General features: G+C 41.2%; 1 protein-coding gene across 1 annotated transcript in view; it reads left to right on the plus strand.

Annotated features, from left to right (window-relative positions):
• The window catches only part of LOC111962244 (protein kinase C-binding protein NELL2a), a 106058-nt gene that overhangs the window by 52208 nt on the left and 29286 nt on the right, over nt 1-24564 (plus strand). Inside the window, exons 14-15 of the mRNA XM_023985185.2 lie at nt 3293-3415; nt 3693-3788. Of these exons, the coding sequence (XP_023840953.1) occupies nt 3293-3415; nt 3693-3788 (219 nt within the window). The remainder of the gene's footprint in view (nt 1-3292; nt 3416-3692; nt 3789-24564) is intronic.

Here is a 24564-nt window from a genome sequence, read left to right on the forward strand (position 1 = left end):
ATGCCCACTTCCACCGGCAAATGCGGGACGCTGGCACCTGAGCATACCGGCCTGTGAATGCTCAACCGAGACACAGTGCGCATCACCCCATAGCACGGGCCTGACCAGTCACATGCTCGCCACGGTAAGCATGGGGAGTTGGCTCAGGCTCCAACTCGGGCTGCCTCTCGGGCTTCCTTGCCAGCCGTGTTCCCTAATAACGCTGCCGCTCCGCCTTAGCTGCCTCCAGTTCCTCCCTTGGACGGCGATACTCCCCAGCCTGCCTCCAGGGTCCCTTACCATCCAGGATCTCTTCCCATGTCCAGGAGTCCTCTCTACCACGCTGCTTGGTCCTTTGGTGGTGAAGTTCTGTCACGGCTGTTGAAAGATGAGGACCAGGTGCAGCGTGGTCAGCGTACATTTTCTTTATTTTATCAAAATGACGCCAAACAAAACAAAAAAACACTACAAAAACAAAACCGTGGAAGCTCAAAGGCAAAGTGCCCTAAACAAAGTCAACTTCCCACAAAGACAGGTGGGAAAAAAGGATACCTAAGTATGGTTCCCAATCAGAGACAACGATAGACAGCTGTCCCTGATTGAGAACCATACCCGGCCAAAACATAGAAGTAGAAAATCATAGAAACACAAAACATAGAACGCACACCCCAACTCACGCCCTGACCAAACCAAAATAGAGACATAAAAAGGATCTCTAAGGTCAGGGCGTGACAATAACTAATGCCAGGTTTGCGTCCTTTGGGACCTAACTTTTTTTGTGTCATTCTAGAGACTGAGTCATCTAAGTTTAGTTTTGTTCATGTAATAATGGTTCACATGAAGTTTCCAGTAGTTTTTGGAAAGTCACAACGCCCAAAAGTTTAGTAACCAACTGCCTTAAGTAGTATACAGTAAGCAAATACTTATCACGAAGCAACAATTATAAAACCTCTGCAAAGCTCCACACAGAATAGATGTATTCCTGTGTTCCCGTGGTATAAAAATCTCACTGTGTGTTCATGGTCAGTTCGAGGGCATGCAGCAGAAATTGCTCGTTTAACTTGCAATGTGAGTGAGGGAGGATAGATAGATAGATAGATTCCGAGATAGGTTTGCGTGGGTGGGAGCCAGATACAGGTTTGTCTGCCTCTGTCTCCTGCTGTTAAAATGGGATTGGTCTCTGGATAGAGGGGAAGTGTGAAGTTTTTGTTTTGGTCTAAAAGGTGCTGTTAAGGTGTGATTGGCCTCTGCAAAATGTGACCGACCACCTCGATTCAATCTTATGTAGCCACATTTGAAATGGTGTTTTTAACATTGGATAAAAGTAGAGAATCAGAGCTAGAAAATTGTATATCATACACTGCAATTGAGGAACAATGGGAAAGTAATTATACTTTGAAAGTTGATAAACTTGTAACCCCACTTTTAAGAAAATGGCCCTTGAATGTTTTGGTACACCTACTGGAAAGCTCATCTTTGTCTACACCCATTCAGCATCGTTCACACCCTCTTAAGCCTTAGCCCCACCCATCTCTTTGGATTCACAGGTGAGGCCATGTGGTAAACACACGCTATATCAAATTAAATCTAAGTTTATTTGTCACATGCACAGGATACAGAAGGTGTAAACAGTACAGTGAAGTGGTTACTTGTATATTAGCAATATCAAAAACAGAAAGTGTCCAGATAAAATATTTGATCATTATTAGATGACACTTACCCGACCCACTTGTCTCTATTGGTGGGTCATGTGAAGGAAATGCTATAACCACTCCCCAGCCACATCTACTAAGTGGATGGGTCACTAATGTCCAGACATGTACACATGTTCATGAAATACAATAGATGGCCGTAATCACCCCCAGACACACCTGGCTAATTTGATGGGTCATGTAATAATCCGGCCGAAGTGGAGTCTTTTGGTTTAGACATGTAGCTAGCTAGATAAACAATGATCCGTTATAATCCCAACTCATACTACTACCAATACAAAAATTGTCATAGCTGTAGTATGAATCTGCAGTTAGCTAAAGCTAACAAACTAGGTTCAATGTTAGCTAGCTAACATTAGGCTATAACAAGCAAGGCAAATAGGTTTCTGATTTGAATAATATTACTACACAGATCATACACGTAATTTTAGCTAGCGAGCCAGCAAGCTAATGTTTGCTAACTAACTAACAGTATGCTTTAACTTGCAATAAAAATGACTTTCTGTTAAAAACTTACACTAAAATGTAGCTTGACTCTTACACATATACATGGATGAACGCTTCATGGCAGACTGGCACCATTTAACTCCGTTTTGTTTCTAGATACATCTTGTTTGGCCAGCGTTGTGTCAAGTCACTCCAGTTCACACTGACCGTGGCGTGTGCAGAAAGTAACTGATCTGTCGATAGAGCCTGCTAAATTCAGGGCATCAATGTTGTTGGGAAAATTAGCTAAACTTTTGTAGTTCTCGATGGCTAACGTTATATCTTTCAAAAACGGCACGGTAGAAAGGACTGTCAACACATACTGAACAGCTCACATTACAGACAGAAACATGGAACATGCCTCGTAATTTAATGTTTTTATGGATGGAATACATGTTTGTTGTTAAGGCACATGAAAGTTCACATGTTCCGGAAGGCATTTCTGCCAAAAACGCATTTTTATAAAACAATACATGTTTACGTTCAAATGCCGCTTCTGTGAGGTAGTGACGTGCAACATACACCTAGTTTTCTGAAACGAGTCACATAAAGAAGGCCAGGTGAAGTTTTGTTTTGGTCTTAAAGGTGCTGCTAAAGTGTGGATGACCTGTGAAGGTGAATTTTTGTTTTGGTCTTAATGGTGCTGTTTCAGTGTGATTGACCTGTAGGAGGTGAACTTTAGTTGTAGTCTTAAAGGTGCTGCTAAGGTGTGATTCACCTTTCTACGGTGGTTTTGTTTTGGTCTCAAAGGTGCTGCTAAGGTGTGATTCACCTTTCTAAGGTGGTTTTGTTTTGGTCTCAAAGGTGCTGCTAAGGTGTGANTGCTAAGGTGTGATTCACCTTTCTAAGGTGGTTTTGTTTTGGTCTCAAAGGTGCTGCTAAGGTGTGATTCACCTTTCTAAGGTGGTTTTGTTTTGATCTCAAAGGTGCTGTTAAGGTGTGATTGGCCTCTGTAAAATAGAGGGCCAGGTAAGGTTTTGTTTTGGTGTTATTGACTTGTGTAAGGTGACGTTTAGTTTGGCTCAGGTGCTGTTATGGTGGGATTGACCTGTGTAAGGTGAAGTTTTGTTTTGGTCTTAAAGGTGCTGTTCTGTCTGTTTGTTTTTCTGTTCCAGAGCATGATGAGTGTGTGAGTGGACTACACAGCTGCGACCAGAATGCCCTCTGTTTCAACAAGGTGGGAGGGCACAGTTGCTCCTGTAAGCCAGGATACACTGGTAACGGCACCGTCTGCAAAGGTAAGCTCCACTGACCAGAACCACACACAGACAGAGACAGTACAGATAGTCTCTTGTAGACCATTACTAACGTCCCAAAAGTACGTCATTATTTTATCTCTCTCAATTACATTAATCATTACTAAGACAAATGTTTAAGAACTGTAATGATATATTAAATCACATTAGTAAATGAGCCCATCAACTGTATCCAAATACATACTACAGTCCTAATTAAAATTGTAATCTATCTATGTTAATATTGAATAATGGCTGTGTGATACCTGTGGTCCTCTAGCGATGTGCAATGGCCTGTGCCAGAATGGAGGAACCTGCATCTCCCCAAACAACTGCATCTGCCAGCAAGGCTTCACAGGGAAGAGCTGTGAGACAGGTAAGACTTTCTCTCTGTCTAGTCTGCAGTCCTCTAATTTAAACTCTGCATCAAGACTACACAGAATATAAAAGAGGAGGGAAGAGGTGAGCTGTGGTGTTCTCTAGATAGATTTGATTTGTATTTGAAGAAGGAATGACTCAAGATGAGACGTTGTTTGATAAAAATTCTTAAGATGATACTTTCAGTGTTATCATCACTTTGGTGTCAGAATTTATTTAGTTCTCTCAATATAACAGCCTGAGCTCGGATCCTCAGAGCCCATGATGTCATCTGCATGCTTGTTTAAAATACTTATTGTAGCAACTTGCAATTGTCTCGTGTTCTATTGGAAGGCATTTGACTGAGACATCAAATGAGACTGATGTCCATTCTAAGTGTTGGCCCTATCTGTACTTACTGACCGTCTTTACACGCTCACTGTAAAAATGACATGTGATACACTTTAAAAAGAAAAGGTTGCTGGAGTATCCTTTAGGGGTCCTTCAAATTGAAATAAGGTATTTGAATAACCCTTTAATTTAGTTCATATAAGGGACAAACCTTACCTTAAATTGAGGAGATCTTTACATTTTTCAGTCCTTTCAAATTAAAATCCAAATGTTTCAGTTGGGCAGTTAGGAGGTTCCTCGATGAACCCCACCTCCTATTGGGTTCTTGGAAAAACCTTTTGTGGGCAATTTTCAGTGCCAAGTACCCTAAGGTTCTTTTAAGAACTTTGAGGATTTTAGAAGAAACCTTGTTGAACCCCTCGTTTTTAGAGTGTATAACTAAAGTGTTACTGAGCTATTTCCACTATTCACCAGCTGTTGTTTTCACAAAAAGCACCAGTCTTCAGTTTCCCCAGAACCATTATCCATAAATACATGGCTCTTACTTTCCCCATTTGCCCTGTTCATCCTCCTTTATCCCCTGTGTGGCTGGGTTCTGTTCTGTGGTGACTAATGAGCTAGTTCCTGTTCTAATGGGCCATTTGAGGATTTGAACTGCAGTTGCAGCACTATGGGAATGACTCTGTCTGCATCACACCTGATATTAATTACAATAGCTCACTGACACTGATGCACTGTGCGTTATAGTGCATAATTTTATCTTTGTCTTGGCCAAGCATAATATGTGATTTATTAGGATCCCCAATAGCCGACGCCAGTAGCGACAGCTAGTCTTACTGGGGTCATACACATAACCAAAAATACATTACAGACAAAATACTTTACAATTCACATACATTTAAAATCATTAACATGTAGTGTGTGTGTGTGTGTGTGTGTGTGTATCTATCAGTTACACATACACGTCAGTACATACACACAACAAGTAGGTCACATGGGGAGAGGCGTTGTGCCGTGAGGTGTTGCTTTATTTGTTTTTTGTAACCAGGTTTGATGTTCACATGCGCTATATAAGATGGAAGGGAGTTCCATGCACTCATGGCTCTGTATAATACTGTACGTTTCCTTGAATTTGTTCTGGATCTGGGGACTGTGAAAAGACCCCTGGTGGCATGTCTGGTGTGTGTGTCAGAGGTGTGTGTAAGTTGAGTATGCAAACAATTTGGAATTTCCAAAACATTAATTTTTCTTATAAAAACAAGAAGTGACGCAGTCAGTCTTTCCTCAACTCTTAGCCAAGAGAGACTGGCATGCATAGTATTAATATTAGCCCTCTGATTACAATGAAGAACAAGATGTGCAATTCTGTTCTGGGCCAGCTGCAGCTTAACTAGGTCTTTCTTTGCAGCATATGACTGGACAATAATCAAGATAAGAGCCTGTAGGACTTGCTTTGTGGAGTGTGGTGTCAAAAAAGCAGAGCATCTCTTTATTACAGACAGACCTCTCCCCATCTTTACAATCAATCAAGTTTCAATCAAGTTTATTTTATATAGCCCTTCGTACATCAGCTAATATCTCGAAGTGATAGCAATGCAGGTGTAGAAGCACGTGGTGCAAAGGTGAGGTGCAAAGGTGTAGAACCATTGAATCTATATGATTTGACCATGACTGTTTACAATCTAAGTTAACACCAAGTAATTTAGTCCCCTCAACTTGTTCAACAGCCGCACCATTTATTACCAGATTCAGCTGAGGTCTAGATCTTAGGGAATGATTTGAACCACATACAATGCTCTTAGTTTTAGAGATGTTCAGAACCATTTTATTACTGGCCACCCATTCCAAAACAGACAAACTCTTTGTTAAGGATTTCAGTGACTTCATTAGCTGTGGTTGCTGATGTGTATATGGTTGAATCTTCAGCATACATGGACACCCATGCATTTTTTTATGCCAGTGGCAGGTCATTGGTAAAAATAGAAAAGAGTAGAGGGCCTAGAGAGCTGCCCTGCGGTACACCACACTTTACATGCGTGACATTAGGGAAGCTTCCATTAAAGACAACCATCTGAGTTCTATTAGATAGCTCTGAATCCACAATATGGCAGAGGTTGAAAAGCCATAACACATACGTTTTCTCAACAAAAGGTTATGGTCAATAATATCAAAGGCTGTCCTGAAATCTAATATTACAGCTCCCACAATCTTCTTATTATCAGACTTTCCTCTAGACTCAGATTAAAGATATGACAGATAGGAGTGGCTGTAGAGTCAGCTACCATCTCAGTAGCTTTCCATCTAAGTTGTCAATGCCCAGAGGTTTGTCATTATTTATCGAAAACAAAAAACAATCCACCTCTCCCATACTATTTTTACAAAATTCTAACTTACAATGCTTGTCTTTCATTATTAGTCTTTTTATGCATGAGTACGATGGCTCACTGTTCGTTGTTGGCATTTCCTGCCGAAGTTTGCCCACTTTGCCAATGAAGTAATCATAAAAATAATTGTTTTTTGTGTTGAAAAAGCCATCTGATTTGATGAAAGAGTTGAATTTGTCCATCTGCCCATAATTTCATTTAAAGTACTCTAAAGTTGTTTTCCATAATTCTTTATGTCATTGATCTTGACTATATAATACAGTTTATTTTTCTTTTGGTTTAGTTTAGTCACAACATTTCTCAATTTGCAGTAAGTCGGCCAGTCAGATGTGCAGCCAGACTTATTAGCCACTTCTTTTGCCCATCTCTTTCAAATATACAGTTTTAAATTCCTCATCAATCTATGGAGCATTAACAGTTCTAACAGTCAGTTTCTTAAGATGTGCATGTTTATCAATAATTGGAAGAAGCAATTTCATAAATATTTTTAACATCTTCCACATAAGAGTCACAGCTTTTGGAACTTTGGCTTTCCTGGAAATAGCCACTATATTGTGATCACTGCATCCAATGGGTACGGATACAGCTTTAGAACAAAGTTTTACAATATTAGTAATGTTTGTAAACACCCTGTGAGTTTGATTAGTAACCTATACCAGATTACAGGCATTGTTTACAGTGAGAAGCTTCCTCTTGAGCGGACAGCTTGACGTAAACCAGTCAATATTCAGGTCCCTAAGAAAGTAGACCTCTCTGTTTACATCACTTACAGGCATTTCACACATATTATTTTGATACTGACTGTCAGCCTTATTCTAAAATGGATTAAATAAAAGAAATCCTCAGCAATCTATACACAATACCCCATAATGACAAAGCGAAAACAAGTTTTTAGAAATAAAAAACAGAAACAGCACACACCTGTCTATATAAGGTCCCACAGTTGAAAGTGCATGTCAGAGCAAAACCAAGCCATGCGGTCGAAGGAATTGTCCGTAGAGCTCCGCGATAGGATTGTGTGGAGGCACAGATCGTGGGAAGGGTAGCAAAAAATGCAGCATTGAAGGTCCCAAAGAACACAGTGGCCTCCATCATTCTTAAATGGAAGAAGTTTGGAACCAAGACTTCCTAGAGCTGGCCGCCCGGCCAAACTGAGCAATCGGGGGAAAAGGGCCTTGTTCAGGGAGGTGACCAAGAACCCGATGGTCACTCTGACAGAGCTCCTCTATGGAGATGGGAGAACCTTCCAGAAGGACAACCATCTCTGCAGCACTCCACCAATCACGCCTTTATGGTAGAGTGGCCAGACGGAAGCCACTCCTCAATAAAAGGCATATGACAGCCCACTTGGAGTTTGCCAAAAGGCACCTAAAAACTCTCAGACCATGTGAAATAAGATTATCTGGTCTGATGAAACCAAGATTGAACTCTTTAGCCTGAATACCAAGCTTCACGTCTGGAGGAAACCTTGCACCATCCCTACGGTGAAGCATGGTGGTGTCAGCGTCATGTTTTTCAGCGGCAGGGAGACTTGTCAGGATCGAGGCAAAGATGAACGGAGCAAAGTACAGAGAGCTCCTTAATGAAAACCTGCTCCAGAGCACTCAGGACCTCAGACTGGGGTGAAGGTTCCCCTTCCAACAGGACAATGACTCTAAGCACACAGCCAAGATAATGCAGGAGTGGCTTCGGGACAAGTCTCTGAATGTCCTTGAGGGGCCCAGCCAGAGCCTGGACTTGAACCCGTTTGAACATCTTTGGAGAGACCTGAAAATAGCTGTGAAGCGACGCTCCCCATCCAACCTGACAGAGCTTGAGAGGATCTGCAGAGAAGAATGGGAGAAACTCTCCAAATACAGGTGTGCCAAGCTTGTAGCGTCATACCCAAGAAGTCTCAAGGCTGTAATCGCTGCCAAAGGTGCTTCAACAAAGTACTGAGTAAAGGGTCTGAATACTTATGTACATGTGATATTTCAGTTTTTTATTTTGAATAAATTAGCAAAATTTAAAAAAGAAAACGGTTTTGCTTTGTCATTGTGGGGTATTGTGTATAGATTGATGAGTGAAAAAAAAGATTATCAGTTTATAATGAGGCTGTAACTTAACAAAATGTAGAAAAAGTCAAGGGGTCTGAATACTTTCCAAAGGCCCTGTATACAGTAACACCTCCCCATAAGCATTCCTGTCACTTCTATAGATGTTATATCCTTGTATTGCTACTGCTGTATCATCAAATGATTATCTAAGTGAGTCTCATAAATCGCTAATATATGAATGTTATCTGATCTTAGCAAATTACTGATTTCATGACCCTTATTTCTAAAGCTACATACAATATGGGCTATTTTCAGCCCTTTCCTGGGTACCTTATGATAATATGGAAAAGAGCCAACAAAGCAAGAGAAAAAAATATATACATTCAGCAGTCCATTAGTCAGTTGGTGTGTGTAAGTATGTGTGTGTGCTGTGGGGTTGAAGCTACGAAACCATAGGCTTGGCTCGCTCATCTCTTCAAGGCTTTTGGGAGGGATGGTGGACAATGAGCCTGTCATTGAGGATGTAAGCAATGTCCCCACACGCTCTAGCAGCTTTCATTGCTGGGATAAGTGTTTTCCTCTTCTGCCTCACAGCTTCAGGATAGTCCTCATTGAGGAAGATGTACATTCCTCTCAAGTTCTTGGCTCTTTCCAGAACAGCTACATTGTCCTTGAACCTCAGGACCTTGACCACTATCGTCCTGGGCCTGTCTCCTGGGCCGGTGGTGGGTTTTCCAGTCCTGTGTGCGCGTTCCACCTCAATCTTCCTGTGGTCCATCTTCAGTTTCTCCGAGATTATTTCCCTTACTTTGTCCTCAGACTCCATCCAGGTCTCATGTTGAGGTTCTGCAATTCCATCCACAACCATGCTGTTCCGCCTTGATTGTCCCTCGAGATAATCGGATTTCTCCGTCATTGTTATCATGGATTCACCATACAGAACTGATGTCCTCTCTCAAGGACGTACAGATGTACCGCTATCCATAAAACTCATCCTATATCCATCGATTGTATTCTGTTTTCGTAGATATTTCCATCTGCAGTGGCTTATGTGGGAGCATCATGGGAAAGGTGCTCATATAGCATCTCCTTATACCTGATCTATACAGCAGATACTTTGCTTTCAGCATGTCGTACATAGAGAATAGCTGTCAGGACAAGACAACAGTGAAAGCTTATAGAAATCAGAGGCATGACAGTTTGAGACTATGTTTCTCAAGCTCCCAGACAGGGCAGAAACAGAGAGCTGCTGAGCTGCAGGTATTGATTGCACATAAAGGACCTTTATGAGGCGTACCATTTTACTGCCTGTCTTAAAGCAAATTACTTTTCTCAAGGTGCTGTTCTGTCCTGTTCTGTGATGCTGAAGACGGCTGAATGGAATGCTGGAAAGCTGGCTGGTGTTAGGAGCATAATAAACATGATCTCTTATCCACCTCTGCAGTGGACCAGCTTTGATGACCATGTATCCTAGTAATGATACGGTCAGAGCTCTCAACCATTTCATTACCTTCACTAGGCTGGGCTTCACCTTCAGAATTTGTTCTCTACAGAATCTGGAACATTCTGTACTGTGGACAAGGAACAGCTGCTAGAAGGGGAAATTGTGAGATGTTCTTTTCTGCTTAATAGAACCATTTAGAATGGAATGCTCAGAGTGTAATTAGTGACAAACAAACAGTTGTGGAGCAGAATGACTGTCAGTCTAATCACAGAATGAGGGGAAACTGTGACGATGATGTGGAGCTCAGGCCTCTGTTTATTTTGGGCTCCTATCTTCTCAACAGTTAATCATCAACGTTGATTATAATTCAAACAGTGAAGGTTTGAGAACACAAACACACTCAAAAAGATTCCCAGAGAGGGTGCCTCCGTTGACAAGGCGTTTGTCACCACTTCTGCAGCTGTCTTTCTCTTCTTTCTCCAGAGCTGTGCATTTCCCCTCCGATAGTCTTTCCCGCCTTTCCACTCTGTCTCCAGCCCCGTCAGGCTTGTGACAGCGCTTGCCATGAGTGCCCTCAACACAGAGCTGGAGCCACCTCTGGAGGCCTCTAGCCACTGCTACTGTGCTGCAGAGACGTCACCAGGCACTCAGTCCGTGGATAGACTGGGGGGGTCAGTCCGAGTCGCCATGTGTCTCTTAACGCAGTGACGTGCTCCCAGAGAGAACTCACTCTGCTGGATAAGAGCAGCTCATACTGGAGTTCATACTGTTCCCACTCCTAATGTAAAACTCCCCAGTACTCACTCTAGGAGAGAAATAGAGGGATGGAGAGAAAGCAGAGGGAGGGAAAGAACAGAGAGAGGGAGAAGCAGAGAAAGAGAGAATGATGGAAAGAGAGAGCGTGAGGGAGAAAGGGGGAGAAACCGAGAAAGAGAGAGAGAGAAAATGAGAGAGAGAGACTCGGGAGAGGTGGGGCTAGGGTTAGCTCCCTCCATCCTGCCTGGAGGGCGAGGCGAGTCGAGGTCGAGTAAGGCGGTGGCTGAACATGGAAAAGCTTTCACAGCGGCCCGCTCCCCCCCACCGACCCACTGTGCTGCTTTTAGTTCCCCCCCTGGGACACACACTGACTCAAGAACAGTGGTAGGCTGCCTGCCTGACTATGACAGCTGAGAGAGAGGTTCTAAAACACAGTGAGTATAGACACACACATACACACACGGACGCATGCACACACACACACACACACACACACACACACACACACACACACACACACACACACACACACACCTCTCTCATACACACCTAGATGTGTACACACACACACACACACACACACACACACACACACACACACACACATCTTACAGCCAACAGCTGGGGTCCTCAGAGCCCATGATGTCACCTTTGTCTGTGTTGGTGGTGCATGGGTCAGCTGTTTGTTCACCTGCACCTTCCCATAATTTCTAATAATCCATCCTCAACCGCCCAACTACATGTGATAAAGTGAAAATCTGAGGCCCGCACCCAACTCTCACCTGCAAATATAGAACAAATGAGCTGAAACTACGGTCAGAAATGGCAGAACGATTATTTGACAGGGGGTGTAGGATTCTTTGCCAAATAAGATGTTTATGACATTTTGGTAGGCTGTTTGTTAGTCAACTTGCCTATTATTAGATACATGCAGCTTCTCATTAGGCTATATGTTGCCCTAGAAGACTAAACAATGTAATAAATCGGTCACCAGAATAATGTAATAAATCACTAGAATGAAATCAATGCTTCAATTTAGTTGACATCGGTGAAGTTTTCTCTGTCATCTCTGCTTCTTTCGCAGAGCAAAGACGTTTAGGGACCGGTGAGAAAATGTCCAAGTGACCGGTTGAATGGAAATAGAAAGCTGAGAAAATGACCCAACATGTTTCTGATAAGATTTAAATTCAGCTTGGTTTCTAATTTTATGTGGTTGAAATACTATCACTGTCACGCCCTGACCTTAGAGAGCCTTTTTATTCTCTATTTTGGTTAGGTCAGGGTGTGACTAGGATGGGTACTCTAGTTTGTATATTTCTATGTTGGCCTGGTATGGTTCCCAATCAGAGGCAGCTGTCTTTCGTTGTCTCTGATTGCGGATCATATTTAGGCAGCCTTTTCCCACCTTTTTGTGGGATCTTGATTTTGTATTGTTGCTTGCTACAAAGCTGTACGTTTTGTTTTGTTACTCTTTATTGTTTTGTTGCTGGTTCACATTAATAAAAAATGATGAACGCCTTCCACGCTGCACCTTGGTCCAATCCTTCAAACAACGAACGTTACAATCACCTTTTATGATGCTGATAAAGATAGCACCTCTGCATAACTGTGCCTTTGCGTTCTCTCAAGATGCTGAAATAAATAAATAATATTTCTCCATTCCTGTTCCCGAGGGAAAGTGTACATTTGGTTTATAATTTTACTGCAAGAAATGCTTAATTCTGCAGGAGTTAATATTAAGGCTATGTGAGAGGTTATAGATCTACAGTCTGTGTCCAGATTTCAGTTTCCATTTAACCCATCTGAACAGTAGGCTACAGTTCCCTTGATGTGCCATAGGCCTATTTGAAGTCCCGTCTTGTGACTGTCGGATTTGTACAGCGCCTCACAATCATCACACATATCATTCACTGCTATCATCCTCTTTGACCACTTCACAAAATCTTTCGCAAACATGACATTTCTGGCCCTTCCTCTTTATTTTCAAATCTCCATTTCACAGCTTTTCTCTAATTTAATTCAACTCTGACGTTGTTCTTACTTTTTCAGCCCATTCCCAAAAGCATTGGCTATTCACGTGTAGGTTATTTGGCAGGCATACAGTTAGGCCCTAAAGCTTAGGCTTACGCACTAATGCCAGATATCCTAAAAAGAATGAAAGAGAAACCTCAATGTAGCCAATAGATTTTGCACAAGATTGATACATTCATGTTTTTTTAAGGTATTGTTTTCTCTTAATTCAACCCGCCCGCCACCCACACAATATTTGATGACCCTAAACTCGACCGCCCTTGCGAATATAACCCATGCATCACTAGCGTGTGTGTGTGTCTCTGTGGCATGTCATCCCTGTACAAAGTGATGGCCGGTGGCACATTGCACTGACAGACAGCAACAGACTAACAACTCTGACACAGCATGCATTATTCAGCATATGGCTGCTATGGGGAGGAAACTTACAGCTAGGGATGTACAGGAGTGACCATGATATGGCTGGCATATTGCATAGTTGGTTGATATGCACTGTAAGACTTTTATGTAATTTAACAGTAAAACACTGTAGAAATCACTGTAAAATACCTTAAATGTGTTTTACAGATTTAATGCTATAGATCACATTGCATTATGGGTAAAATGCTGAAAAATACTGTTATTAAATGTAATTGGAAGCATTGTAAAAATTACTCTAACATACTTTATTTCTTTACAGTAATAGCTTATGCCTACAGTAGATTAACATTTTCAGTTTAAGGCTTCAATCTCATGCTGTCAGGTGAGCTCAGTCCATTTTAGTTTTTTTTTTTTATCACCTAGATAATAAATTGTTGTAATGATTAGGCTTCGCTGTACTGCAGCTTCTGGGTGCCATAGTGAAAAAAAAACAGATTTATATCAGATCAGTGACAGTTATGTTTGCACCATTACTATAGATAAAATTGCTTGTTTATAGCACCAACAGGTCAAAAGATATGACCCTGTCACGCCCTGACCTTAGAGCTTTTTATGTCTCTATTTTTTGTTTGGTCAGGGTGTGATTTGGGTGGGTATTCTATGTTCTATTTTCTATGTTTTTGTATTTCTTTATTTTGGCCGGGTATGGTTCTCAATCAGGGACAGCTGTCTATCGTTGTCTCTGATTGGGGACCATACTTAGGTAGCCCTTTCCCTCCTTTCTGTGTGGGAAGTTGTCTTTGTTTGTGGCACTATAGCCCTTAAACTTCACGGCCGTTTTTGTATTGTTTATTGTTTTGTCGGCGTCATTCTAATAAAAAGGGAATATGTACGCTCACTACGCTGCGCTTTGGTCCAGTTCTTTCAATGCCCGCGACAGACCCATAATACAGGAGAAACATTTTTTAATTCTATGGCAACACTGTTAAAAAATCTTGTTGTTTTTACAGTGGACTATTATACAATAAAACTAACAGCAATGTACCGTATGATTCATTTCAGTAAATTGACCTAAATCGCAATGCACTCTGGGGGATTTTAGATGTAACTGGTAAATTATACAGTAAATTTCAATGAAACGTTGGTTTAACAGAACATTACTTTAAAGAAGTACTGGATTTATAGTACTGTAATTCCAACCCACAGAATACAGTACCCTATCGTATTTTTGGAGCACCAAAAACCTTTTGACCACTAGTGTTTGCATGCTATTGTTGTTTCTGGTCCATTAACATATTTTGAGGAGTGCCTTGTAAGAGGCTACATTTGTTTTACCCGTGAGTGAGAGTGCTGTACCAATTTAACTGGTATGTGGCGCCAACAGTAAATGTGTATAGGGGACAGATTGGAGTGGAAGTGAGTCGAAAACATTTAATAGTGGAGTATGTGCCATGTCCTTGGTCTGTTATGGCCAGTACATTTTATGTTACAGCCTTATTCTAAAATAGATTTTTTATTTATTCCTTCATCAATCTACACACAATACCCCATAATGACAAAAACTGTTTTTTTCAAAATAAAAAACAGAAATATTACATTTAAATAAGTATTCAGACCCTTTATGTACTTTGTTGAAGCACCTTTGGCAGCGATTACATCATTGAGTCTTCTTGAGTATTACTCTACAAGCTTGGCACACCTGTATTTGGGGAGTTTCTCCCATTCTTCTCTGCAGATCCTCTCAAGCTCTGTCAGGTTGGATGGGGAGCGTCGCTGCACAGCTATTTTCAGGTCTCTCCAGAGATGTTCGATCAGGTTCATGTCCAGGCTCTGGCTGAGCCACTCAAAGACATTCAGAGACTTGTCCCGAAGCCACTCCTGCGTTGTCTTGGCTGTGTGCTTATGGTCGTTGTCCTGTGGAAGGTGAACCTTCACCGTGCTCTGGAGCAGGTTTTCATCAAGGATCTCTCTGTACTTTTCTCGGTTCATCTTTCCCTCGATCCTGACTAGTGTCCCAGTCCCTGAAAAACGTCCCCACAGCATGATTCTGCCACCACCATGCTTCACCATAGGGATGGTGCCAGGTTTCCTCCGGATGTGGCACTTGGTATTCAGGCCAAAGAGTTCAATCTTGGTTTCATGAGACCGTGAGACCGAAGAATCATTGTCTGAGAGTCTTTAAGTGCCAAGCGGGCCTTCATGTGCCTTTTACTGAGGAGTGTCTTCTGTCTGGCCACTCTACCATAAAGGCCTGATTGGTGGAGTGCTGCAGGGATGGTTGTCCTTCTGGAAGGTTTTCACATCTCCACAGAGGAACTCTAAAGCTCGGTCAGAGTGACCATCGGGTTCTTGGTCACCTCCCTGACCAAGAACCTTCTCCCCCAATTGCTCAGTTTGGCCGGGCGGCCAGCTCTAGTCTTGGTGGTTTCAAACTTCTTCCATTTAAGAATGATGGAGGCCACTGTGTTCTTAGGGACCTTCAATGCTGCAGACATTTTTTGGTACTGTTCACCAGATCTGTGCCTCGACACAATTCCTTCGACCTGGCTTGGTTTTTGCTCTGACATGCACTGTCAACTGTGTTACCTTACATAGACAGGTGTGTGCCTTTTCAAATCATGTCCAATCAATTGAATTTACCACAGGTGGACTCCAATCAAGTTGTAGAAACATCTCAAGGATGGTCAATGGAAACAGAATGCACCTGAGCTCAATTTCGAGTCTCATAGCAAAGGGTCTGGATACTTATTTAAATAAGGTATTTCTGTTTTTTATTTTTAATACGTTTGCAAAAAAAAAAAAAGGTGTCATTATAGGGTATTGTGTGTAGATTGATGAGGAAAAAATGTATTTAATCCATTTTAGAATAACGTAACAAAATGTGAAAAAAGTCAACGGGTCTGAATGCACTGTTTATATACAGTACCAGTCAAAAGTTTGGACACACATACTCATTCAAGGGTTTTTCTTTATTTTTACTATTTTCTACATTGTAGAATAATAGTGAAGACATCAAACCTACATTTTAAAAAATTGAACATTTAACATACTGGTAGAAATTAGGTCAAACGGATTTAAGTTTCCCTGCATTAAAGTCCCCGGCCACTAGGAGTGCCGCCTCTGGATGAGCGTTTTTCTGTTTACTTATGGCCTTATACAGCTCATTGAGTGCGGACTTAGTGCCAGCATCTGTTTGTGGTGGTAAATAGACAGCAACAAAAAATATAGATGAAAACTCTCTTGGTAAATGGGGGAGGCAGGTAGCCTAGTGGTTAGAGCGTTGGACTAGTAACCTAAAGGTTGGAAGATCAAATTCCTGAGCTGACAAGGTACAAATCTGTCCTTCTGCCCCTGAACAAGGCAGTTAACCCACTATTCCTAGGCCGTCATTGAAAATAAGAATTTGTTCTTAACTGACTTGCCTGGTTGAATAAAATAAAAAAATTGTGTGCTATACAGCTCAGGCAAACAAAACCTCGAGACTTCCTTAAAATTAGATTTTGTGCACCAGCTGTTGTTTACAAATATATACCTCGTCTTACCGGAGGCAGCTTTTATTTTGCCGATGCAGCGTAAACTCAGCCAGCTGTATATTATTCATGTCAACTCGGTGAAACATAAGATATTACAGTTTTTAATGTTCCGTTGGTAGGATGTTAGTGATCATAGCGCATCTATTTTGTTATCCAATGATAGCACGTTGGCTAATAGGACTGATGGTAGAGGCAGATTACCCACTCACCGTCGGATCCTTACAAGGCACCCCGACCTACGTCCCCGATATCTCCATCTGTTTCTCCTGCAAATGATGAGGATGTGGGCCTTGGCATATGTCTGAAGTAAATCCTTCGCCTTGTAAATCCTCCGACTTGTTAAAGAAAAAATCTTCATCCAGTACGAAGGGAGTAATCGCTGTCCTGATATCCAGAAACTCTTTTCGGTAAAAATAAGTTACAAATAACGTGAAAAAAACACACACAAGAGCACAATTGGTTAAGAGCCCAGCCATCTCCTCCGGCGCCATTACATTTTCAAACAATTAACCAACATGGCTACCACAGCATTCTGCATCTGGTTTGCACTTAGTAGGACTATCATTTGTTTTTAACAAGCCAATGACCCAAAACACACCTCTAGGCTGTTTATGGGCTATTTGACCAAGAAGGAGAGTGATGGAGTGCTGCATCAGATGACCTGGCCTCCGCAATCACCCGACCTCAACCCAATTGAGATGGTTTGGGATGAGTTGGACCGCAGAGTGAAGGGAAAGCAGCCAACAAGTGCTCAGCATATGTGGGAACTCCTTCAAGACTGTTGGATAAGCATTCCAGGTGAAGCTGGTTGAGAGAATGCCAAGAGTGTGCAAAGCTGTCATCAAGGCAAAGGGTGGCCACTTTGAAGAATCTCAAATATAACATATATTTTGATTTGTTTAACACTTTGGTTACTACATGATTCCATATGTGTTATTTCATAGTTTTGATGTCTTCACTATTATTCTACAATTTGGAAAACAGTAAAAATAAAGAAAAACCCTTGAATGAGTAGGTGTGTCCAAACTTTTGACTGGTGCTGTATGTAACTGCCAAAATAATTGAAACAATTGAGTAAATGAGGGATACGAGGTATACTGAAAGCAGGTGCTTCCACACAGTTGTGGTTCCTGAGTTAATTAAACAATTAACATCCCATCATGCTTAGGGTCATGAATAAAAATGCTAGGCAGGCTATTATTTTGGCCACCTTGGCTATGCCCCCATAGAAGGACAATGCACCCATCCACAGAGCACGAGTGGTCAATAAATGGATTTGATGAGCATCAACCCAATTGAACACTTGTGGGAGCTTCTGGAGTGGAGCCTGACACCGCATTTTCTACCACCATCAACAAAACACCAAATTCTGGAATTTCTTGTGGAAGAATGGTTTCGCAACACTCCAATAGAGTTCCAGACACTTGTAGAATCTATGCCACGACGCATTGAAGCTGTTCTGGCTTTTGGTGGCCTAACACCCTATTAAGACACTTTATGTTGGTGCCAACCTGCTTGCACCAATCCCATGCAATTGCGGTAATACAAACCCAGTCTCTCCTCAGTAAATGTAATTCATTCATTCATTCATTACAATTACCGTATAAAAATTACATTATTGGTACAGCAAAACTGTTTACATTAACATGCTATAGCAGTGGTCACCAACCTTTTCTGAGTCAAGACCACTTTCACAGTCAAAAAGCAAGCTGAAATCTCCTGCTCGGAGTTGTTTTTTTACATTAACCCACACAAACAGCTTTGTAGGAATGAGGTTTGGGCAGTAGGCCTAATACATTATCACAGCATATTGGCTATATGATTGGCCTGCCAATATTGTTAATCAGACCATATTATATTTCAAAACTTGAGCTTTGATAACAAAATAGATCAGTTGATTTAGCACTTGTGAGGCACTGTGGAGCATAAATTCGAATAATTTGCTTTTTAATTTTACTGGACTGATGGTACCTGCGTCTGATGGTCAACGAGGTCAAATCACAACGTCAGAGATCTTCAGGTCGAGAAGTCGGAGCTCTAGAAAGATGCCCGAGTTTCCGACTTGGAATTCAGAGTTGGATGACCGTTCAAAACAATTTTTCCCAACCGCCTCTCACGGTCCCTGCTCTCTCCTTCCTTTCCCCTGGTGAGACTGACCAGAGAGGGGACACCGTCACCACCTGATGGTGAAACTCGAGTCGCACCGCATCTGCCTCATGCTGTTAAACTTGGCTGTGGCCAGGGTCATGGAAGCTCTGTGGCCACGGGGATTTGAGCTTTCTGATTGGGCAGCGCAGTAGGTGCACTCGATTTAGTCACAGATTTGCCGGTCCGCCAGGTAGGCGGAGTATGTCTCATGGGAACACTTTGGTTGCTCGGTGCCCGGGACTTTTGAATCAAGTGCACCTACCGGCAACAGCTCAACACGATTTTAAAAAAGGAGCGCAAACCTTTATTGTTCGTTGGCTTTTCTACAGAAATATTTGGTGATCGACTAGGAATGCCTTGAAGATCGACCAGCATTATACTGGCAGCAGAGTTGCCAGAAAATTACTGACATTATATAATACAGCTGTGTTGCTGTAATGATTACAGTAGCCTCATTTACAGTATAATGCAGTACAGTATAATGCAGTACAGCACTATTTTTCTTACTGTAAAACATTTTACAGCATCCCTGCTGTAAAGCAAAATTACAGTATTTAGCGTAACTCTGCTTCTTGTATAATGCTGTACATTTACAAGGTAAAGTTTTACAGTGTGGCCGTCAAGTCAGTGGTCATGGTTGATGCATAAATTACTTAATAATAAGATTATTGTAACGCTGTCTTCCTCCTCCTCTGACGAGGAGGAGTAGTAAGGATCGGAGGACCAATGCGCAGCGTGGTACGTGTTCATGCTCTTTAATAAAACAATCGAACACAGAAACAAATCAATAAACGACACGTGAAATAACAAACCGAAACAGTTCCGTGTGGAACACACAGACACAGAAAATAAACACCCACGAAACACCAGTGGAAAAAGGCTACCTAAGTATGATTCTCAATAAGAGACAACTAACGACACCTGCCTCTGATTGAGAACCATACCAAGCCAAACGAAAAAACCAACATAGAGAAATGAACATAGATAACCCACCCAACTCACGCCCTGACCATACTAAAACAAAGAAATAACAAAAGAACTAAGGTCAGAACGTGACAATTATACATCAGTGCATTATCACTTGTCTACCTAAAACATATTTGTCTGGCTATCAAAATAACTTTAAAGCCACGTTTCTCAGTTTCACTGTTGGCTTTGTTAGTGTAGGTTAGTATGATAAACTGAATCCAATGGCTTCAATACTGTGGCAGCTGCATTTATATAGACAGTATCGCCATTGTCTATAACCAGTATCACTGTCGACTGAATTATTTGAATTCTGCTATTTAATTAAAGGCATGACCTATTCCTATAAAATAGGCCCATTTTAATTGATGTGCTAACTTGCTGAGTTGTTCCATTGTGATGAATCCTTATTTTGTTTTCAGCTCATTTTATTCTCCTTTCATTTCTGTTAAAAGTAATTCCAAGCTTGTTAGGCTTTATTGTTGTTTTGTTCTCTTCTCAGATGGCCAACTGTGCCTTCAGTCGCTAATGGCAACCCGTTGTTGCCCTTGGCGGCAGTTTTCTGCGGATACAATAAGACAATGAAAGCAGCCAGAAGAAGAGTGGTATTGGTACTTGTCTCATTCCCACTGTTTGTGACTCATCTTCACACAAAAAAAGTAGCCAGGCTACTCTTAAGAATGTGCTTCAAGGACCATGATGCAGAAATAGGGACTTATTTTAGATGTTAATTATGTGGAGAACAACTTGGTAGGTAGCTTTGAAAAGCTTTTAACTATTCAAGAATAGTTTTTCTGACTATTACAGTACTTTCATACTCAGGCTAAATTATAATGTGATATATAAAGTGACATCTCAAGAAGTGATCTACCATTTTGGTAGACAGTTTTACTGTTATCTTTAGTGGACAGACTACGTAAACATAAATGGTGCCGTGGATCTGTCATGATAAAACGGGACGCGTGAGATCAGCAGCATTAGTTCCGGTGCTTAGGTTTCTATTGTCACTTATTTGGACAAATCACAATTTCGCAGGTGTTAGCATGTTTAGAATTTCGGAAGATGAGGGGACATTAGGCTCATAGACTTGCCTGTAACATGCAAAGAGAAAGGGTGGAGCACTTTGTTCCGGTTCTGATCCTCACTATATCTCTTTTCTTACGTATATGGATCCAGAACTTAATCGAGCATCTGACCAATTAGGCAAGACTTTAGTCCTGGGTTAACCAAGATTAATTTTACTGTAGTGTTTTCCACAGTGATCATGTTTGATCCACAGTATCTAGATGTACTATTGACCATAAGAGGATGTAATGTACTGTATCTGGTTATAAGAGCTTGGCATTCTCCTGTCTACATTTCAATTAAGAAAGGTTGCACGTTTCAATGCCATTTCTCATATTAGGGCTGTGTAGCCTTGCTCTTGTCAGTGTCCTGCAACTAACCCCTTTTAATAAAGGAAATCCCTCATAGCTCTCCCAACAGCTCCACTGTTTTATATGACAGACACGATTTGTTGCCTGGCTAAAGAAAGAGAAGAGAGGATAAAGTACAGCTCTGTTTCAGACCAGACAACAACCCTCTTTGAACACGGTGAGAAAATAGCCGGAGCCCAGGGCCCACTCCGACACATCGACCAGGAGGAAGAGGAGTGGGTGGGTGGATGTATGCAGACAATTAGACCAACAATTTGTTACTGCAGACCTCATTAGCATGGAATACGGACGGACGGACGGACGGACGTCCGTCCGTCCGAATATTTAATTATTTTTAAATAGTTACTAAGCATTGTACGCAGCACAGAAAGAAATCTCTTTACCTGGGTGGGTTCAACAAAGAAGAGTTGATCATGAGAAATACATTGTGCATGCTGCTAAATTGTGCTTCTTGAAAACTACTCCCAAAAACGATGTTGTGTAAAATGGGTAGGAAGGAGTCTACCCATTTTAGATGAAATATCCTTGGAGTGTTCTAACATTCACTAAAATGTTGTGCACAACATCTGTAACAAACACCACAGAACATTCCCCATGTTTGTATAAAACATTTGCCTGATGTTGAAAGAACATTTCTATAACACATTTAATCTGTTCTTTTAAGGATCACATAATGTTTCATTAGGTTGGGGGAACAGTCTGGTGGGAACATTGTGGGGACATCACAAAAGATATGTTCCCAAAGCGCAAAAGCTGTCCAGTTGTGCTGACATTCAGATAATGTTTGTATCAGGGTGCACAAAACATTGCTCTTGATGTTGCAAGAATGTTGACAAAACAGCCTATCTGAGTTTTTAAAGGTTCCCAGAACATGAAATTACATTGTGGGAACAGTGTGGGTACATTACAAGAGATTACAACAAAATATGCTCAGTTGTGATGACATTCGTGCAATGTTTAAGTTAGGTTGCAAAGGACATTCCCTTAATTTTATAAGAATGAAACACAGCCATATTTCTTTACACTTCATACGTTGACAATCTACATATTATTTAATTCACAGGACATTTGAACAACATTTAATCACACAAACACAACCATATGTTTCTACACTTCAGATGTTAACAATCTGCACATGTGGGGTTTGACACTGCAATGCTAGGTTCCCAAGCCAGGTCTTTTATCCTCTGCACCACCATGGAAGTCCTCTTTTTAATATTTTTTCTGTATATGGCCGTATGATCAGTCAGGAATTCCATGCTTCCTTTTTAGCCTTCTTAGACATAACTAACCCAGGGAAATACTGGTAACTGGGTTATTCACCATTACTTCACCCATCCTCTTTATATGCTGCGTACTTTTGGGCCCATATTTACAAGGTAGTTACAAGTTAATGAGTGCTGATCTAGGAACACTTATCATGAAAAATAAACAAAGTGGGCCATATCAAGTGTCTCAAAGTAGGAATTATATGTTTTTTTTTTACCCTCCTCTCTTTTAGTAGAGTATGTCTGAGCCTCCATTTCACTTGTTTTTACAGAATATGTGGGTTTGAAACTGCAGTCTTTGGCTTTGACTTAATATCATTCCTTTTTGCACTAACTATTTTGACCCATCACATACGCTGCTGTTACTGTTTATTATCTATCCTGTTACCTAGTCCCTTTTTCCCTACCTATATGCAATTATCTACCTCAATTACCTCGTACCCTAGCCAAGTTATTGTTACTCATTGTGAATTTTTCCCTAGCTTATAATTTGTATATATATATATTTTTAAATGATCTCTGCATTGTTGGGGAGGGACCGTAAGTAAGCATGTCACTGTTAGTCTACACCTGTTGTTTACGAAGCATGTGACAAGTACATGTTTGATTTGATTTGATTTGATTTCTTTAATGGGCAACTCAACCGACTGGTGGAGCAAGAGTTCCTAAAATTGTAAAACAACAACATATTAGTCATTTAATCATTCTGAAAGGATGTTTGAAAGGTCAACAACATTTTTACATTGTTGTCATATCCCATTTTATACACAGTTAGTACAAAAGTGGTAAATGAGGTATTGTTTTGCTCCTTGCTTCAACCATCTTTGAATGCGTGTTTAAAAAACATATTGGAGTCTGATCATGGAAACCACATGATCATTTTACTAAATGGCATTGGTTGAGATGATAAAATATGCCAAACAATAATGTTTAATTTCATTTAAAATTGGTTGTCAAATTTAGTTCAACCGTCAACATTCTGGGAACCTCTACACAACACATTAAACGTGTTCTAGGAACGTTCTTCCAACATCAGGTGGATGTTTTGTACAAACATTCTACAATCATCAATGCACAGTTTTTGTGTTATGAGAACATTTGCCGCGACCTAACGGATGTTCTGGGAACCTTCACAGAACCAATTTTGGTTTGCTGGGTAGTCTCTTCTAGTCACGTCACTGTTTCCTGAAGAAGGGAGTGAGTGTTGGAACAATATGGCAGTGATTGCTTTTCCTCCCTTAAAGGCATAGTTCATCCAAATTACATATTGGTTTTCTTACTGTATAAGCAAACGTTTGCATGAGGAAACAGTGCTAAGGAAAATAAAACAAAGCATGGATTGCTTTCATACCTTGCCCATAGACTTCTTACAGTGTAAGGAAAGCAATGTTTTATTTTGTAATTTGGGTGAACTATCCCTTTAATAGACCCCATGAAGCTCTCTCTCTCCCCCCCCCCTCCCTCCCCATGAGTATCCATGTGACTCAGGGGTGCCACTCTAGTTGATCTCAAACGGGTTGTTTGTATTCATTATTTATTTAGAGCCTTATGAAAGAGTACTCCATCACGGTTAATTAGCACGTCTTTAATTAGGCTGCCTACTAATGGCCTGATGAGTTGTCGTTTAGTTAAGCACAACCTGCTGCTGCTGCTGGCTAAATGACACATCTCACAGGGGGAGAGCTTGGGAGACTGTACTGTGGAAAGCATCAATGTACTGTACGTTTTTGGCTTCGAGCTGATAGCTTTTACCAACTCGCACTGTGGAAAGCACAGCTGCACTTTACTGTACTTTAGATATCGGGTTCTGTTCTGTTTCTGAGCTGACATTAGCATGTACTCACACTGTGAAACATCTGTACTGCACCTCTGTACTGTACTGAAAGACAAGGTCCCTGGTTTCATTCTCTGGGGCTGAGACTGTCTTTTACTCAGTCTTCTGTCTGTGCTTCCTATTGTTCTCCTCTGTTGTCTGTGAGTCTGTCTGTGAGTCTGTCTGTCTGTCTGTCTGTCTGTCTGTCTGTCTGTCTGTCTGTCTGTCTGTCTGTCTGTCTGTCTGTCTGTCTGTCTGTCTGTCTGTCT

This window comes from Salvelinus sp. IW2-2015, linkage group LG4q.1:29 (assembly GCF_002910315.2).
Source record: "Salvelinus sp. IW2-2015 linkage group LG4q.1:29, ASM291031v2, whole genome shotgun sequence".
In the NCBI taxonomy this organism is placed as follows: Eukaryota; Metazoa; Chordata; class Actinopteri; order Salmoniformes; family Salmonidae; genus Salvelinus; species Salvelinus sp. IW2-2015.